Source organism: Desmodus rotundus, chromosome 8 (assembly GCF_022682495.2).
Source record: "Desmodus rotundus isolate HL8 chromosome 8, HLdesRot8A.1, whole genome shotgun sequence".
Classification (NCBI taxonomy): domain Eukaryota; kingdom Metazoa; phylum Chordata; class Mammalia; order Chiroptera; family Phyllostomidae; genus Desmodus; species Desmodus rotundus.
The window spans coordinates 130987111-131006842 of record NC_071394.1 but is presented as its reverse complement, the minus strand read 5'-3'; the positions used below and the strand labels follow the sequence as shown (position 1 = coordinate 131006842).

General features: G+C 52.6%; 1 protein-coding gene, 1 long non-coding RNA gene and 1 pseudogene across 2 annotated transcripts; 2 read left to right on the top strand and 1 right to left on the bottom strand.

The window, feature by feature from the left end:
- The first annotated feature begins 177 nt into the window (after positions 1-177).
- Positions 178-723, top strand: LOC112309503 (coiled-coil-helix-coiled-coil-helix domain-containing protein 2 pseudogene; annotated as a pseudogene).
- Positions 724-6263: 5540 nt separating this feature from the next.
- MON1A (MON1 homolog A, secretory trafficking associated) lies at positions 6264-15403 on the top strand. Its single transcript, XM_024565855.4, has 6 exons — positions 6264-6525; positions 10865-11004; positions 12286-12771; positions 13390-14155; positions 14883-15030; positions 15130-15403. Exons 2-6 carry the CDS (start codon positions 10878-10880, stop codon positions 15268-15270), a joined length of 1668 nt encoding a protein of 555 aa, XP_024421623.1. The 5' UTR covers positions 6264-6525; positions 10865-10877; the 3' UTR covers positions 15271-15403.
- A 2977-nt stretch (positions 15404-18380) lies between these two features.
- Positions 18381-19713, bottom strand: LOC123480330 (uncharacterized). The gene is made up of 3 exons (XR_006656283.2): positions 19637-19713; positions 19409-19500; positions 18381-18657 (listed from the first exon to the last, which is right to left on the bottom strand). It is a non-coding gene; the product is annotated as an uncharacterized lncRNA (long non-coding RNA).
- Positions 19714-19732: the final 19 nt, after the last annotated feature.

Here is a 19732-nt window from a genome sequence, read left to right as displayed (position 1 = left end):
AGCTCTCTTCAATTCGGGGGAAGGAGTTGCCGGCCCTACCAGTTCCAGTTTAGCTCTTTTGCCCAAGATCGAGAATAGGTGAGAGAGAAGTACTTGAATTAGAGAAGCAATAGTCTCAGAGGTTCGTCTCCATTTACTTCTGATAGGTTTCCAAGATAGACATTCTCAGGTCAAAAATGCCAGACGGACTTGTACACTTGTACACGCAGAGCCGCAGCGCAGTTGCGATGCTGCTTGGAAGCCGAATATGCACCTCCCGCATGACCCCTCTGGCCAGCCAGGCACCTCAAATGAGAGTTGCGGCCAGGCCAGCACCAGCAGCTCAGACACCGACGCCAGCTCCACCATCTGCTGTTGGCTCACCTGCTGCTCCCCTCACCCCACCCTGGCAGTCAGGTTTCATGGTCCAGATGGCAACCACTGCAGCTGGTGTGGCTGTGGGCTCTTCTGTCCGCCACACGCTAGGTCATGCATGCCATCAGTGGGGGCTTCAGTGGAGGAAGCAACGCTGACACCTCAAGGGCTGACATCACTTACCAGGAGCCGCAGGCAACTCTGCCTGTACGCCAGCCGCAGCAGCAATTTGGCCCACGCCACTGAGATGAAACAGTTTCTGGAGGGTGCACGGAACCAGAGTGACCTTAAGCTTTGTGAGGGTTTCAGCGAGGTGCTGAAACAGTGCGGATATGCAAATGGATTAGCCTAATCAAGAAGTTCATATTTAAGAAACGGAAAGTCACCTCTCATGACCAAGTTAATTTAGTATAAAGTTATAATTGATAGTGGAAGTATAAAACTACCAGTTAAACTGATCCTATCATTAATAGTTTCCTTGCATCAGAATTGCAATGGAAAAGAGTGTTCTTACTATAAAGAAGTTCATTAAGGGGATATTGAGTTTGGGGCTGGGCAAATGCTTGCGTGGCCTTCTTAAACCAGCTTTTGTGATGTTGCCGTTTGTGAATCAATTAGAATACAGTGATTTTCTCCCCCCACCAAAAAAAAAAGAATACCAGGCAGATAGTAGCTATTTAAAGGTTCAGTAGCCCTACCTCTAAGGAAAATCCACCCAGCTTCCATAGGGCCTTACTAGCTGTCAGGCAATAAATCTGGCTAAGAGGGAGTGACTTGTGCAAGGTCACAGAGGAACTGAAAGTTATTTGCACACCAGCAATATAGTGGAAAACGGGGCATAACAGCTTTCAGTTTGCAGTTTATGTCCAGAATTTCTTCCCAAGGCTTCCAGGTGGATTGTCTACACTGTTGAAATGCTTCCTGATTTCAGCCCCCTGTTGCCCCTGTCGGTGGACCCTTAGGGAAAGTAAGCTGATTTTTTAGCCTAAATTCAACACTATGGGATCAAAAGAAGCCTGCTGCAAGAAAAACCAATAAAGCATTCTAAAATAAAGCAAACCTTATCTGTAGAGAAAGGAGGCTGTGGGGTTAAATAGTGTTTAAAGTTACCTTCCCACTTTTTAGGCATATTGTCTGGAAGTCACTTTATTCAAGAATTGTGTAAAGTGCCTGTTGTGTACCAAGCACTGCATCACGTGCTGGAGACACAGGAAAAAACAAAGCTGATAAAATCTCTGCCCCAAAACAAAAATGAAAAAAATGAGAAATTAAAAAAAAGAGCAATAACGCAAAAAGAATAAACTAAAAAACAAACAAAGAAAAAAATCTCTGCCCTACTGGAGATGGAGGTGAGGGTGGTTTTGGAAGACAGACAACAAATCAAACAGGATATGCAATCTCTGCTGAAATGAATTTGGTGTCTGTAAGAAGGGAGGTGGAAAGCTGTTGGAGGGCTCTAAATAGAATAATAGGACTTGCCTTTCCTGTTAATAGTATCCCTCTGGCTGCTATGTGAAGAACAGGCCAAAGGTGGGAAGGGCAGAAGCACGGAGTAATACAACCACAGAAGGATTGTAGGTGTACTTGTGTGGTCTCAGTGGAAACAGGAGATGGTCTGGTATGAGGAAAGAGAGGGGAGAATGTGGGAGGAGCAGTTTGGGTAGAAAGAGCAGGAGCTCAGTTGGGGTAGGTAGAGTTTTCCATGCCTAGTAGACAAGTGAGACCTGGAGTTTGCAGTTGGACACATGAGTCTGGAGTTCAGGGTAAACTTCAGAGTTAGAGATGAAAATCCGGGAGGTATCAGCATTTCTCTAGTGTGGTATCTAAAGCCTTGAGCTTGGGTGAGGAGGCCAAAGGAACAAAAGAGTGAGTATAGATAGATCAGAGCTCCAGCCCTGAGCCCCGGGGCACACCAGCACTCAGAGTTTCCAGGGGAGAGGAGGAACAGCTACAAAGAACTGTGGGTGCTTTGACTTGCTTCCCCAAACGGGACCATTTAAAAAATATATATTTATCTTTACAGAAAAGGAGGGAAGGGAGGGAGAAAAAGAGGGAGAGAAACATCAATGTGTGAACTATATCAGTCGGTTGCCTCCCACACGCCCCCAACTGGGGACCTGGCCCAAACCGCAGGCATGTGTCCTGATTGGGGGTCAAACTGGCGACTTTTCAGTTCACAGGCTGGCACTCAACCCACTGAGCAACACCAGTCAGGTCTGGGCCATTACCGATATATCACTCCCTTATCAGATAGTACTTTATCCTCCAAAGAGGTAAACCATATTAAGGTACTAATTATTTTTGCCTATACCTAATGTCCTTGGGTAATAATAATTGCTACCCTTTATCTCACTATATACTTGGCATTGTGCTAGGATTTCGTGACCTCATTGAATCTTTCACAATAATTGTATGATATACCCTTTTATAGTTAAGGAAACCAAAGCGCAGAAAGACTAATTTGCCCACAGCAGGAAAGTCGAGGGCGGGGGGATTTTAACCCATGTCAGTTCTACTCCAAAGCTCATGTTCCTCACTACTTTCCCCTTTTTATTAAGGTAGTTATTGAGGGTTTTCAGAGGAAGCATCTGGAGCGTTTTTGTAATTACATGGGCCCATAGTGCCTGTAAGATTGTCTTTACTGCCTAAGACCAGGAAGTATGAGCTACTTAAAAGGGCTGACCCTCACCTGAAACGGGGAGCACAGCGTCCAATCAGGTACATGGGCTCTCTTTCAGTCCCTACATCTTTCTCACAGAGAAAGACGTTGTCCTGCCTGTTGTTCCTTGTTGTCTCAGTCTCATTTGGGGTCATAGCTCTCCAGCATCGAAAGTAGGGATTGGATCCAAAGTTAAAATGAGAGACAGGAGCAAGGAGAGAGAGAGATGATACAAGACCACAGATGAAATTTTCCAGCAGGAAAACCAGCTGCCGAGCTTCAAGGCAATAAAGACAGGAAGGAAAACCTCTTAGAAATTTTCAGGGAAGGACTAACCATTAAAATTAGCCCAGAATACTCCACATTAGACATCTTGTATTTGCATGAGGGGAAACTGCTGAAGATACTGGAAGAGTCATTAAAAGATTGGCCCCAGGGTCCCACAGCAGGACAGCAACAGGACTAGACACAAACCCAAGCCTCAGGATACAGTCAGGTCTCTTCACTTTAGTCCGCTGCCTCTCATGGAAACTCTGCCTCTGAATGTCCACTATAGCTACGAAACAGAAGAAAAGGGGGGGAGAACAAGAGATTTCTGGAGATGACATGGGCCCACCAAACAGAAAGCTAAGGTTCTGAGGAGCCCCCTACCTGGGGGACAGCAGAAGGTACAGCGTAGCGTGTAGTGTTTCTTTGTGGCAAAGCCCAAAGTTTGCAGCAGCATCCTACAGGGCAGTGCAGCCCTCACTGGATTGACATTTATTACTCCAAATAACGAAGATTTTAAAAAAAGATTTTATTTATTTTATTTTTAGAGAGGGGAAGGGAAGGAGAGAAACACCTGTCGGTTGCCGCTTGCACACACCCCAACCGGGACCTGGCCCACAACCCAGGATTCATGCGCCCTGCCCAGGAATTGAACCGGGGACCTTTCGTTTTTCAGGACGACACCCAACCAGCTGAGCCACGCAAGTCAGGGCCAAATGACCAAGATTTATTTCTTGGCAATCTTATTGGCAAAAAGGGAAGGGAGGGGTTGTCCTAATATTCAAATATAATTCAATAGGTGGGTTAAAATGAAGTTTAAATAACAACCTTAAAAATGTTTAGTAATTAGCCACAATGGCTTGTTCTGTGGATGAAAAAGGGGTTCTATGAAAAGCAACCTCCCAGGGTGATCTGATCATAAATTCCTAACTTGACAGGTCGTGGTGGTTGTCATGCCTAAGGAATATAATTTTTTTTTTCAGTAAAAGGTTTATCTTTGTCTTAAGCAAGCCCCATCCATTGTTTTTGTGCATCTAGGTTAACACATTTAAAATGAGCCTTAATCACCCTCAAGAGAGCACATAATCTTAACTATTCCGTAATCCAATACCCGCCTTGCCTTCTCCCACCTTCGTGTAATCTTCCTTACCTTCCCTCCTTCGTTCCACAGTGCACAAGTGAAGCTGTAAAAGTCTTTCTGGAGCATTTGAGATCTTCCTGCCTGGCAACAGTCATCAGCCTGGGCTCAAACCCTGACAAAGAGTCTCTGTGGGGTTGCACGTTGTGTCAGCATTTCTGTGAGAGTGTCCTAGGCACAAGTCTTAGCCAGGAGCATAAGGGCTACATATATGGCCACTTGCTTGGCTAAGTAGACGCAATACTTCTAAAGGGCAGTGGTGCTTTCTGGTGGAGCTGATGTGCGTGAGAGCGAGAGTGAGACTCAAAGAAACCCTGAGGGCAATGCGAAGACTGTCAAGGAGACAGACTAGCTAGCTATATTAGAAAACTTTAAGTTTGTCTCCTACGGGGATCAATTCTACGGGGTACAATTTTTGGCCAATGGAATATAGCCAGGATATTCCTGTCCCAACCAGAGAATGTAAGATCCTGGGTTCTGCTCTCACAATGTAATATGGAGGAATTAATGAGAGCAAAACTGTAGAAATGATATTTGCTCTAAAGGAGGGAGCCTGGACACCTGAGCTAGTGAGGAGAGAAAATAATGAATGACTTGTGGAGACCTGGAGAGACTCTTTCTCCCTCCTCCTCTCTCCTTTCCAGGGGAATTGGGCATTTTCTCACATGTTCTTACCTAAAAGGGAGGAGAAAGCGTCCCTTGAATTGTGTGCAAGGGTCCAATAGCCTTGCGCAAAGTCATCTCTGGTAAAAAGGCCACAGCTTTTACCATGTCATCACAGGCCAGTGTGGTGGAGGTCAGTTACCTGAGACCCCGAGAGAAGCCCAGGGGCAGAGCTCTCCCCCAATTCCAGTGCAGGGCTGAGATGGGGACAAACCATTGCCTTGGGGTGCTTGAAACAGCAAGGAAAATCAAAGGAGCGATTTCAGACTTCCCCTTCATCCCAGAACCCTCTCGTGAATTAACCACGAGGCTATAAAGTGATTGAATTGTTTCAGAGAAAATGTGAGCAGTCTTGTTGTGAATCCCTAATTTTAAATCTTTCAGCTGTTCTCCAAAGATAAGATTGCTTGGGAAAGCTTTATGTTTTCTTGTTTTTATTGCTCAGCATCTAGGGAATCACAAAATCCGGAGTAGTGGTTCCTTGCCCTGGCAAATCATCTGGGAAGCTTTTAAAAAGATACTGTTGTGAAAAAATACAATTTAAAAAGTTACATGGTTTAAAGAATGATAAAAATAAAAAAGATACTGTTGCTTGAGTCCCATCCCAATCTAATTAAGCCAAACTCTCTAGGGCTGGTGTCCAGGCATGAGTGTCTTCCTGAAGTTCCCCACGTTGCTCTATGTGCAGTCAGATTTGAGAATTACAGTTCTGGGGCCTCATACTTTGTATTAAAACATGATTAAAAGAAAAAATAATAATAAAACAACATGGCTAAAAACTTTTTTTTTTAAGCAACAATTGATGTGCCTACATCCTTTACAGCCAGTATGGCTGGGCCTACTAATGACATTTTAAAAGCTCCCCAAACTTGAACTGTCCTTCCACGATCGGTGAAGGGAACACCGCCAACGTCTCTTTCTCTCCCTTGCAATAAACCTCTAGTTGACTGGGGCGGAGGGGCCGGGGTGTCTGGGTCTCTGGTCCACTCGGGACTGGGCTCGGAGGAGGCGCTGGACCACGCCAGGCCGCAGGAGAAGACGGTGTGGGGTGAGACAGCCCCTGCCGGGATTGTGCTCCGCCCTGGGTTCTGCCTGGACTCAACGCCCTGCCTCCCCACCCGAGGCACTGCTGGCGGCCGTGAGCTGAGGACTACATTTCCCATAATGCAGCCCCGGGGAGGGTAGGGCCGGGCCAGGCGGCTAGAGCCGGGCCTCCGCGGGGAGAGGCGGGCTAGGGCGGTCTTCCTGGGCCCGCGGGCGGCCGAGGGGTGGTGGGAGGGGGAGGTGGTCCCCGAAGTGGCCATGTCTGTGTCAGCAAGGTGTCGTGGCCCCGCGAACCTGCGCCTTCAATCCGGGCCTGGCCAGACACCAGTGCCCTCCTGGGGGTCCGGCAGAGGGCAGTGACCGTCAATCTCTGTGTGTCCTGGATCCCCGGGAGAAACAGGTGAGTCCCTCTGCCAACCCACGTGGTCTGGGGGCGCCGAGACTGGAGAGCTGTCATCCTTGGGGGGAGGGGCTTGAAGACAGGGGCCCTAGGGGTGTCCTGCCGTTTACGCTGCCATTTGTGGTAGGAGGACTGGTTCTCTCCGGGGTCCCGTAGCCGGTTGTCCCCCAGCTGGGGAATACAAAAGGCGAGGCCTGGAACCCATCCTTTGGCTTGGAGGGCGAAGTCCTGTAGGGGGAAGTAGCCAAGGAGAACCCGCCCCCCAATGCACACATTCCGCCAGCAGAGTCCTCTAGAAGATCCGCAGAGGTGACTCTGAGCTGAGCGGGGCAGCTCCTGAAAGTGCCTTGGAGCTTGGCGCTTTGTTCACAAGGGTTCTCTGGCTCAGATAACTGGGCTGCCCCGTGCACTGGGGGAACCACCCCTTCTGGGTTCTAGGGGAAGGTGAACAGCTTTTGTCAGAGAGGGGAGTGGCTACCAGCAGTGACTAGGATCAGGCCATGCCCTCGGTATGAAGTAGGCATCCTGCCGAAGCACCTACACCACAGCCTCACCTGGGCTCTGTCTGCCACCCAGCCTTAGGTCCTGGCACCACCCTCCCGGGAAGCCACTCCTCAAAGAGTCTAGGCTGGATGGAGTACTATCTGAGCAGGAAAAGGGAGTCAGTAGGGAGGGGCTTTTGCAAGGTCCTCCCCCTTTCAGGGCAGACACCTGAGGGAGGGAGGCACACTAGAAGGGCTGACTGAGTCAACCTTCTTGGTGGCACTGCTGGTGTCACAGCAGAGCACTTTTAGGCAAAGTAGCCAGCCAGCCCTGGGGGCTTCTAGAGAAGCTGCCGGAGGAGGAGCCTCAAGGGAGCATCTGGGACTTGTTCCAAGAGACTTCTCTTGCTTAACTGCTTCAGGCTGAGCCTCCCAGGAGCTTCACAGGTTATATGGCTCCAGTGGGGTTGGGGTGGGTTTTGCTGTTAATCACTTAGCTCCCTGCCTAGTTTCCAGGGTAAGTGTCCGGAGAACTGTTTGCTTCATCGGGGCTTCTTGCTGGATGCCCAGATTGACCTTGGAGATGCTGAGATGTTGCATGATCTCAGGTATCAGGCCTCCACTAGCCCCAGCCAGCTGACCCTGCCCCCAATGTATGTGGGTGCCACCCAGCCAGGCTTGATTCAATCACCTGAAGCCCAGAAGGGATCAGTGGGTAGTGGGCCCTTGGGGCATCGGGTTAACTGCTGCAGACCTTGTTTGGATCTTGGAGCCGGAGGTGCAAGGCTCCAGAGCAGCAACATGTGGCACACCAAAGAGTTCAACTTGGGAGAGACTTCCAGGAGGAGCAGAGGAGTAATGGTCTGTATCTGCAAATCCAGGGCCCATGAATGGCCAGTTAGCCTGGAGAAACTCCCAACCCTAGTCCCATAGACAGCTCTTTGGCCCAATATCAAGGTGGGTCACTTCAGGCCAGAGCCCACCTGGCTTCACAAGGTCAGAAGCACATTTTCCCAGGCCAGTTCACTCTGGGCCTGACTCAAGGTGAGCAAACTCTCAAAGGACTGCTGTACATGGCAGAGAGCAGTGGATGGGTCCGTGTGCAAGTACAACCGCACATGGTCCGAATGCTAAGTAAGAATAACCATGCTGCGCGAATGGCAGGAGCTGAGTCTACAGCATCTATTTTGGCCAGGGTAACCAGATTGCATGGATCATCTCTGTCATCCTCCACAATCTAATGAATCTGTACCATCAGTGTCCCCATTTTATAGATGAGAAAACTGAGCTATATAGAACCAAACCATGTTGGCCCTGGCTGGTGTGGCTCAGTGGATTGAGTGCTGGCCTACAAACCAAAGGGTCCCTGGTTCAATTTCCAGTCAGGACACATGCCTGGGTTGTGGGCCAGGTCCCCAGTAGGGGGCGCTGGAGAGGCATCCACACAGTGATGTTTCTCTCCCTCTCTCCTTCCCTTTCCCTCTCTCTAAAGATTAATTTAAAAAATATTTTAAACAACAAAAGAAGGGGTTGATCCAGGTTCCTCTCCAAAACCACTGTTCCTGAACACCCGCCTACTAGCAAGGACAAGTCTTCCCCACAGGCAGGGGTCTCCAGAGGCTTCATTGTAGCTGGAGACCCCTGCCAGGATCTTTCACCTTCTTTAAGAACATAAGACCACCTTGAGCAGTCCAGTTTGGGGATTGGCAAAGCTATCAAGAAGCAAGGTCTTTATTTTTATTTTGAAAAGATTTTATGTAATTAACTTTAGAGAGAGGGAAAAGGAGGGAGAAAGGGAGGAAGAAAAACACTGATCTGTTGCCTCTTGCACACCCCCATCCAGGGACCTGGCCTGCAACCCAGGCATGTGCCCCGACAGGGAATCAACCGGAGACCTTTCAATTCAAAGGACGACACCCAACCCACTGAGCCACGCCAGTCAGGGCAGATTCTTGATTTGGACATTTTCCACTCAGCATCAGTAATCCATTCCACAAAAAGTGGACATTCTGTCTGGAACCACTAACTTTGTGTCTGTTTCCCATTATCTTAAATGGGAAAAAAATATAATGCTTCCCTTATCAACCGCCGATCCTCAATTTTCTAAAATGTCACTAAAACACAGGGGAAATATATACCTGATATATGCCCGATAAATTATAACGTTAGGATATAAATTGCTGAAGATGTTTCCACTTGATCCAGGCAGCATTTATTGCTTCGATCCAGTTTCACAGCCTCTTTCAGTACCTGCAGCAGATGTGATGCAAGCAAGCCCCCTTTGTTGGCATTCAGTGATCTTCCATCAGTCCTGTTTGGAATGTAATTTGAGGTTTTAAATACACATACTTTGTTAAAAATGCAGATCAAGCCCTGGTGTGGCTCAGTGGATTGAGCATCAGCCTGTGAATCGAAAGGTCGCTGATTTGATTCCTGGTCAGGGCACATGCCTGGGTTGTGGGCTGGGTCCCCATTTGGGGGCATGCTAGAGGCGACCAGTTGAAGTTTCTCTCCCTCTCTTTCTCCCTCCCTCCCCTCTCTCTAAAAATAAATAAATGAAATCTTAAAAAAAATACTGATCAATTTTTGATGCTGTAAATATACATTTTTCTATATAAACAGAAGCTGAATCAATACCTGTTTATTGTATTATTCATCCATTGCTGCATAACAAATTATCCCCAAACTCAGCAGTTTAAAAGCAGCAATAAATATGTATTCTCTCTTACAATTCCTGCAGGTCAGGAACTTGGGCGCAGCTTGGCTGGATGGTTCGGCCTCGGGGTCTCGTGAGGTTGCAGTCATCGGCAGGCAGGACTGGGCTGAGGCACTTTGCTCCCCAGATCGCTCACTCACATGACTGGCACGTTGGGACTGGCTGTTTGCGGGTTCTCAGTTTCTGGCCACGAGTTTCTTTCTGTAGGGCTGCTGGCATCCTCACGACATGGCTGGTGTTGGCACCCAGCTAGAGTGATCTCAGAGATCGAGGCAGAAGCCACTATGTCTTTTATGACCCAGCCTCAGAAGTCAGTGTCACTTTCACGTTATCCTACTGGTTACTTAGACCATCGCTGCCCAGTGAGAGGGGAGTACACAAAGGCATGCATGCCAGGAGCAGAGGCTCACTGGCAACCAACTAGAAAGCTGGCCACCAGGGTTAGGGATGAAAAACCAAGAGGCATTGGGTGGGAAAATGTTAAGTAGAGAGACGTCTGGTGGGTGTGCTTGTATTCTGGAGTCCAGCCGACAGGAGCTGCTGGCAGTTTGGTGTATGAGGTGTGGGGAAAAGAGAGGCACAAGGGATGATGCTGGGCTCTTCACTGAACAACTGAAAAGGTGAAATTGTCTTTCACCAAGATGCAGAAAACACACCAGCTGGACAACTGCCTGAGGGGAAGACCAGGAACTCAGTTTCAGGCACAGGGCTTCGAGATCCTGTAAGACACCCATGCTGCCTTGGCGATCAATAAGTGTTAGCTGATGTTATCAGCGTGTAAAATAAAAAATACTTACATTTTATATACATTTTAAAAAAAGATTAGAAGGAAATAGACTAAATTGTGGACAGTGAAAGACTCTGCATGGGGGGAAATGACTTTTTTATAATACTTTTTAAGTACTTTCCAAGTTTTCTACAGTGAATAGATGCCATGAATCTTCCTTTTTATGATCAGGAAAAGAACAACATATTTCATGTTTTAGAGGGGAATTCTTGAAGCCCACTCCCCAGAGGTTTGAGCTAGCTGGGTCCTAGTGAGTGACACTCTCCTGTATGTCACCACTCTTAATTATGCCAGTGTTCCCTACCAAGAGCACCTTCCCTCTTCCCCTGGATGATGCCTTTGTTTGCCCCACAGGAGAGCCCGAGGAATGGCTGCCGATGCGCAGAGGAAGAGAAGCAGTGAATGCCCTGATGGCACATTGGCTCCTTCCGATGGGCAGAGTGTGGAGAGAGCCGAGAGCCCCACGCCAGGACTGGCCCAGGGAATGGAGCCAGGTACGGGCCAGGTGTGTCCAGCCCTGAGCTAGAGCAGTCTCCAGGACAGTCGGGGGATTCCCAACCACTGTTTCCCTCCTGCTCACTCGTGCATGTGTTCAGCTACTCCCGGGATATTTGTCAGATGCTGGGGTACCGCAGGTAACCGAGCTCAGCCCACTGCCAGCTTCCTCGGCCCTTCACATTGGCCCACTCACCCTGAGCTGTCTGGCTGCCAGCCTGGGCCCTCCTCCTAGTCCCCGTGTCTACAGTGCACCCGCCTGGCTCCTCCCCACTCAGCTGTCAGCGGAAGGGTCACCTCCTCACGAGTGAGCCCTGCTCTGACCAAGCTCTGTACAGAACATTAGTTATTTTGTAGTTTTATTTTATTGTTTTATGTCCCTATGGCTCATCTCGCTCACTCACAGACTGCGGGCTCTTTGAGCACGGAGCAGTTGTATGCCTGTATCCATAGTGCCTGGCCCAGTGCCAAACTCGTAATGGAGACCCAAAATATATCTGATGAACTATTCTGTCAAAAAATAAGTCAGGAGAGGAAGACGGACATGATCCCTGGGGAAGTCGCAGGCTGTGGGGCCCACCTGGTGGAGTGGGTCTGGAGCTGCAGCCGAGTGGCCAAGGCGCCTTCTCCCAGCGAGAGATTCACTGAGCACAGGAGCTATTCCAGGCACGGGCGAGGCGCTGGGCACACAGCAGTGAACAGCCAGCTTCCTGCCCTTGGCGGGGGGTGTGGAGGATGGGAACCCCGTCATGATCAGGAGGAAGGACAATAACTGACAAGTGTCACAGGAGAAATTCAAGAGGCCGATATGATAGAGTGCCTGGGGCTGGTGGTCAGGTGAGGAGACAACTAACATCTTTGCTCAGAGCTGACAAAGAATGAGCCATGCGAGGATGTGGGAGCGCCCTCCGGGCAGAGGGGACAGCAGATGCAGAAGCCCTGGGGTAGGTAGGGGGTGGTACGGGTGTCCAAAGGGCAGATGGACAGAGCCCAGTGTGAATGGGATGAACAAGGGCTGCGAGCTGAGAGTGGGAGAGGTGGACAGGTACCAGCTGTCCCCATAGCTGTGGGGGGCTGGGGCCTTACTCCCAGTGTGATAAGGAGGAGCCTGGTGGCCTGTAAGTTTCAGGGAGGCATGACTTGTCACAGACAGTCGCAGGAGGGAAGAGTGACTTGCCTCATTGGGACAGGCAGTCAAGCTAGAGTGTGGATGAGACACCTGCTGGTGAGGTGTCCTGCCAGCGGCTGCTGCTCTAAACACCAGTGCTTTTGGCTGGCAGGTGCCGGGCAGGAGGGTGCCATGTTCGTCCATGCCCGTTCCTACGAGGACCTGACTGAATCAGAGGATGGGGCGGCTCCTGGGGAGAGTCCCAAGGAAGGTGCTAGAGGTCCGCCACCACTGCCTGCAGACATGCGCCAGATCAGCCAGGACTTCAGTGAGCTGAGCACCCAGCTGACGGGTGTGGCTCGAGACCTCCAGGAGGAGATGCTGCCAGGAAGCTCTGAGGACTGGGCAGAGCCCCCCAGGGCAGCCGGGAGACCAGCCACAGAGCCCCCCAGGGAGGGCACAGAGGAGGGGGATGAGGAGGAGGCTGCCGAGGCCTGGCGACTGCACCAGAAGCATGTCTTTGTGCTCAGCGAGGCAGGGAAGCCTGTGTACTCCCGCTACGGGTCAGAGGAGGCGCTTTCCAGCACCATGGGTGTCATGGTGGCCCTGGTGTCCTTCCTGGAGGCTGACAAGAACGCCATCCGTTCCATCCATGCAGGTGAGCTACCTGGGGGGTGGGTGCTGGAAGGGCTCCCCTGGCCAGGGTCCATTCAGAGCAGGTTTTGGACTCCCAGGGCCTCAGAGGGATGGGGCGTGCTGTGTGGTGGAGGGCAGTCCTTCACGCACTGGGCTTAGGTCCTGTCTGAACAGGGAATAACCACGCTGACTGCCTCGTTGGGCTGCTGTAAGGGCCAAAGGTGGCTCTGATATGGACTTTGCACTTGGAGAGGGTGAGAAGCTTGGGGAGGGTTGGGGGACCAAAAATCCCAGGTCCTGAGCCCCACCCAGCTCGTGCCATTCGGCACAGGAATGTGTGGTTTTCTGAAGTGCTTCCCGCGTTTCAGCTGGTGCTGGTCGTGAAGCAAGTTTCAGGGACAGGCCCCAATCCCTCAGGGTAGCTGCTGGTTTTCCCATCATCCTGAAGCCCCTGTTGGGTGCAGAGCTGTGAGGGAGGGTGGAGGGGATATGGCCTTCCATATCCCCTCCAACAAGCTGCCAGGAGGTGGGGCTCGGAGAGACCTGGGTAAGGCCAATCTGGGTAAGGCCAATCTGGGAGAGCTTCCTGGAGAGGGGCTGAAGCCGACATCCCACCTCCACTCCCCCACCCTGCCCGCAGATGGCTACAAGGTAGTATTCGTACGCCGGAGCCCACTGGTGCTGGTGGCGGTGGCCCGCACGCGGCAGTCAGCGCAGGAACTGGCGCAGGAGCTGCTCTATATCTACTACCAGATCCTGAGCCTTCTTACAGGCGCGCAGCTGAGCCACATCTTCCAGCAGAAGCAGAACTATGACCTGCGGCGCCTGCTTTCGGGCTCAGAGCGCATCACGGACAACCTGCTACAGCTCATGGCGAGAGACCCCAGCTTCCTGATGGGAGCTGCACGCTGCCTGCCCCTGGCGGCTGCCGTGCGCGACGCCGTGAGTGTCAGCCTGCAGCAGGCGCGCGCGCGCAGCCTTGTCTTTTCCATCCTGCTGGCGCGCAACCAGCTGGTGGCACTCGTGCGCCGCAAGGACCAATTCCTGCACCCCATTGACCTGCACTTGCTCTTCAACCTCATAAGTTCTTCCTCGTCCTTCCGCGAAGGCGAGGCCTGGACACCCGTGTGCCTGCCCAAATTCAATGCAGCCGGCTTCTTCCACGCGCACATCTCTTACCTGGAGCCTGACACCGATCTCTGCCTGCTGCTCATCTCCACCGACCGCGAGGACTTCTTTGCAGTCTCTGACTGCCGCCGCCGCTTTCAGGAGCGCCTGCGGAAGCGTGGAGCCCACGTGGCACTGCGGGAGGCACTGCGCACGCCCTACTACAGTGTTGCCCAAGTGGGCATCCCCGACCTGCGCCATTTCCTCTATAAGTCAAAGAGCTCGGGACTCTTCACCAGGTGAGGGAGGGTCTGGGGGACGCTGCTCGAGGGAGATGGGGGGCTGGGGCCGAGGGGGATGCGGGGTGCAGGTGGGGCCTGAGCCCTGATGCAGTACTGAAGCTGAGGGCCCCCCAGGGCCCAGGGAAGGAGGGCGTGCTGGGTATGTTTTCCTCTGATACAGCGACCCAGACTCCCTGCGTTCACCCTACTCTCTACGAGCATAGGCCTCTCTACTTCCTTACCCAGACTGCCTGGAAGTGCCCAAATACACCCAGGGGAGGACGCTGGAACAGAAGTCTCCTAGGTCCCTTGCCCTGGAGCAAGTTTGCCTTAGGTGTCACTTTGGTCCAGCCCAGGATTCAGAATTCCTCCCCTTCCTCCTCCTACAGAAGGGCTGGGCCTACATGTAGCAGCTTCTGTCCTCTCTTTATCCCTTTTGGGTCCAGAGGGTTCCCGGCTCAGCTTCCCTTCACTTCAGACCTTCACTCTGTCTGAGGCACCTCCACTCAAATTGGCCTCTCCAAAGGAGGATCACCAAAGATGCCGTGAACTTGGGAGGGAGAACAGGCTTCCAGTCTGGGTGGGCCCAGCCCTGTCCTGTGCTGGGGAGTCTCCCATGTGGGGAAACAATGCCCTGCCATGGGGCAGCATTTGGAGAAGCCTCCTTGGTTAGGAATAGGTGTTTCTAGATCTCCAGAGGAGGCAAGGAAAGTCATGCCTTTGCAAACTCACTCCCCGTCTCCAGCCCTGAGATTGAGGCCCCGTACACCACTGAGGAGGAGCAGGAGCGGCTCCTGGGCCTCTACCAGTACCTGCACAGCCGCGCCCACAACGCCTCCCGCCCACTCAAGACCATCTACTACACAGGCCCCAACGAGAACCTCCTGGCCTGGGTAAGGCAGCCTTGGGATGAACTGGGCTTCATCGGGGTTCCAGGCAGGGGCCACGGGGGGTGTCTAACCTGGATGATCACCCTGTGCGCCCTCCCTCAGGTCACAGGTGCCTTTGAGCTCTACATGTGCTACAGCCCCCTGGGGACCAAGGCGTCAGCTGTCAGTGCCATCCATAAGCTGATGCGCTGGATCCGCAAGGAAGAAGACCGTCTCTTCATCCTGACACCACTCACGTATTGATGGGAACGTGCGTGGGCTCAGCCCTCCTGAGCCCGCTGGGCCGTGGAAGCCATGGGCACCTTCAGGCGGGGCTGGCCTCTCTTGCCTGGGCAGCAGGCAGGGACTGTGGTTTGTGCATTAAAGTGCTTTGGGGAAAACACTTGTCAGGCCTTGTCACTGGTTCCTTTGCTCATCCACTCTCACTCACACACAGACACATGGTCCTCCTCCCTAGCCCCTGACGTGCTTCCCATGCACAGGGATAATGCACACGTAAGCCTGCCTCCTCCCTCCCTCGAACACCATCTGCCCACATCAGCTCAGAGTTGGACCCTGGGGTTGGACTGTTTTCATTCAGCTGAAGTCCTGCCACGTGTAAAGGTTTCTCTAGCACCCCACTGGCTTTCCCCCCACCCCCAGCCCCATTCACATACTCAGTCTGAGCCCCTGGTCCCTCCCTTCTCACTCCTAGGTAGGGCCCACATCCATGTGCCCCAAAGGACCACCCAACCACGCTGGAAACCCTGGCTGTGGCTCTGCTCAATGGGTTGCTGGGCAGGGACAGAGCTGAGTAAGATGGGGACTGTCAACTGGGGAGAGTCTGAGCCCTGGTACAACTGGGAGCTCTAGGAGGCTCAACAGTGACATCCCAACCTCGATCACTCTGTCCTGAGACCCTCTTTGGGCCAATCTCGAGGCACAGTGCGGAAAGCCTCTACCTTGCTGCTAGAGGGGATCTCCCCATTCTGCCGCAACTTAACCATCTCGTTGGCAGGGGGAGCGAGGGACCTCGGGAGTCTTTATCAGAGAACAGTGGCCATTGATTGTGGGCTTCCGACTATAGAATGAATCTTGCTCATGCGGTCTCCGAGAGCTAGGCTAAGATGCTCTGCCACTAAAACCAACCCACGTTGGAGAACACGTCCGTGTGGGTGGCCTGGGACAAGTGTGCCCTGGAATGGTTCCACGTACTGTCCCAGGAAACAACAGCATAGCCCCTGCCCTTGGCCCCACCCTGGCCACATTTGAATGGGTGTGGCAGCAGGTCCTCTGCCTAGACCCCCAAAACCTCCAGGAGCGGCCAGAGGCTTGGTGGGTGCTGCTCACCTTGCACGCATACTCTGGGCTTCTTTTCAGCCTGTTTCTGGCTTCTGTTCTTCCCCTTGATCCTGGCCAAGGCCCCAAACCACTGCCTCTGGGGCCAGCGGGCTGCCAGGCCAACTCTCCCCGACTCCTCCTGGTGTTCCGGTCAGTGGTCAGCACCGAGGTGCCCCTGTTGGCCATCCTGATTCCTGTGGGTCTCTCAGCTTCTCTACAGTTCGGCACCGTTCTGGTCACAATTAGATGAGTGTAAGTCTGGGAGGGTAGGCACCTGGGAGTGTCGGGCTTATCTGGATCAAGAAAGGGACAACAGACAGATAAGGAGGGTGTTCCTAGTGGAGGAGCCAGCGTTGGGAAGGGAAGGACCTGGTAAAGAATCTAGTGTGACTGGTTTACTGTGAAGCTGGAGGAGTCACACAAAAGGCTTCAAGGCCTAAGGTTCTCAGAGTCCGGGTAAGTCTGCTGGGGGGAGCCACTGAACGTGTTCAAGTTGCAGAGTAAGGGGTTCTCCTGTGCATAGAGAGGGTCCCTGCTGCCGCTAAGGTGATCTCTCTGGGTTGGAGAAAGAGGCTGGCACTAGTTCCCTGGCATATCTTTCAGAGGGGATTGAGAGCCCAAAGAAGGCAAAGTGGCTACCACTCTTTCAAGGTGACAGATGAGAAGCAGTTGAGCAGGTCATAAGCCCAATACGGGCCAGGCTTTGTGAGTTCACCTTGGGGGAGACTTGTACTGGGCGTTGCAAGGCCCCACTAGTTGACTTCCCCCACAGGGCTTGCCTGCCCCTCCTTCCTCAGAGCAAGCAGAAGGGGTGGGGGAGGGGGGAGGGAGAGTTCGGGGTTGGGGGGCCCTCCTGTGGACACCTCCGTCAATGCCCTAGGCTGCCTGCGAGGAAACGGACCTGGGAGCATCCAACAGCTTGGCCACATGGCGGCAGCAGAGAACCAACTGTTAAGTGCTGCACCCCACCCCTCAAAGGGGCGGACAGGGTGATTGAGGAGGGCTCCCGAGTGTCCCGGGGCAGGATACAGGTCACGGGAATCCACGTCTCTGCTCCAGGAGGAGAATGTTTCCTTTCGGTCTTGTCCTGCATGACTATCTTTAGACATGTTGACTGTGGAGCACAGGAACTATGCCATAATTTTCCCCGCTTGTTTATTCATTTCCGGGCCAATTCTGGTCAGAGAAGGGAGTGCCTTTTACATTACCTCGGGCACTGTATCTCCCCAGCATGTCACCAGGTGCCCAGCCTCGAGGGGCAGGGGAGTTCCAGCACTAGGAATGGGGAGCGGGGGGTGAGTCAGGTATCCAGAATGCACTATACTGAGGTGGATGTAGCACACGGTCTGTGAGACACCCCCCAAAATGGACCTGGCACTGCCTGCATTAGGAAGGCTTCCTGGAGTAGGTACTGCCTAAGCTGCAAGAAGAAGGGGAAAGGGTGCTCCTGGAAGGAGGGAGAAAGAGTATGGGCTGGGTGGGGTGTAGAGGAGATCCAGCTTCTAGGGCCAGGCTGAATCCTGTTGGGCTGTGGCCTCCTCTCTTTCCCGTTCCTCTTACTCTTCAAAGTCCAGGGACCCATGATTCACAGGTCCTCAGGCCAAGGCCACCCTGTGAAGCTTCCCCTCCCTCCAGGGTCCAGGCCCACTTGGCTGAAGGGTCTTCAGGTTGAGAATGTCCCCCAGGGCCCCTCTTCAGTGTTGGGGGGACCAGTGTTGATTCCTGGAGAGAATTTGTATGAGTTTATTTGAGCCAAACTGATGACAATTGCTGGGCAGCAAAATCTCAATGGACTGAAAAAATACTCCAGTAAATGCAGTTTTTCAGCTTGTTTTGTACATTTAGAATCAAATGAGAAGTTGTGGGGAGGGTTACGGGATATTTATCGGTGGTAGATTGAGGAGAAAGCAACAGTGGGGAGAACCTCTGGGATTAGTTAAAAAGTAAAACTGAGAGACACAAACATCTTTTTTTTTTAAGTTTTATTTATTTACTTTTAGAGGGAGGGGAAGGGAGAGAGAAAGAAAGGGAGAGAAACATCTATGTGTGGTTGCCTCTTGCACGCCCCCTACTAGGGACCTGGCCTGCAACCCAGGCATGTGCCCTGACTGGGAATCAAACCCAAGACCCTTTGGTTCGCCGGCGCTCCATCCACTGAGCCACACCAGCCAGGGCTGACACAAACTTCTCTCACATTGGTGGGTGCAGGAGAACTAACACGTACAGCACACAGAGATGGTATTTGGGGAATACAGTCACAGCGAGGGGCTCTGTGGTCTCGTGCTCGGTGCTGTGGGCGCGCCCACAGGACTGTTAGACACACAAAGACAACAGGCCGGATCAGGTGAGATTGACCTTTGTCAAGGAAGCTACAGGCCTAGGCTGTGACTACCCACCATGACCCACTTCTAGTCAGGGGTTTTCTTGTTCAGACCAAACTCGGCCTCCGAGTCTGCAGGCCCCACCCCGCTGGCCTTCCTGAGCTTGTCAGGTTTAGTATGAGGTCCCTTTTTCACCCATGCCAGTTACCAAGGGGGAGCTGCGGAGGCCCAGGTGAGAGATGGTAAGAGCAGATGTATGTAGGCTGCCTCCCCTCCCCCCAGCCCCCATCCCCACCCATCTCAGCCTGGAGAGAGAGCTCTGGGCCATCACCTGCTCAGAACTACATCCTCATTTCAGAGAGGGAGAGACTTGAGGCCCAGCAAGGCTTACACGGCAGGTCAGAAGTGCCCATGCTTCCCCCATATCAGGGGGTGCTGGAGCAGGGCCAGAAAGGAAGGCCAGCCTTGTGTTTTCTTGTCCCCATCCTACAGCTTCTGCATCCTGAGGCAGTGGTGGGGGGACCAGAACTAGTGCTGGGCCTTCACGTAAGCTGCCTCTCCTCTGACTCTACGGTCCAGGCAGCAGGGCTGGCCCTATCTTATAACCCCTCCCGTCCAAAGGTGGTCAAGGTGCAACACACCTTCCTCTGACACCATCCTATCGCTGACAGGCCAGGGCAAGCCCACGGAAGGATGGCCCCTGCCCACAGAGGATGGTGTCACTCCCGGGGTCCCCTCACCTCTCCTCTCCAGTCCCGCGCACATTTCCTGGTCTCTTTCCCACACAGTGGATGCCCCAGGCCCTGCCCAGGAACCAGCGTTGAGAGTGTTGCTGTAAAACGGCACCGAGAGAAGAAATGAGCCAGGTTATCCTTGAACCCTCCCTAGCACGGGGGCAGCCCCGTCCCCTCGTCACCTCAACCCATTGCGTCGTGGGGATCTGGATGAGACGGTTCAGCGCTACTTACTTCTCTCCAGGCCACTACAAGCACACCCAGTCCCAGGCCACTGAGAGAAAGACACTCAAGGAGGAGGAGGAGGAGGACATCCCAGGGCCGGGAGAG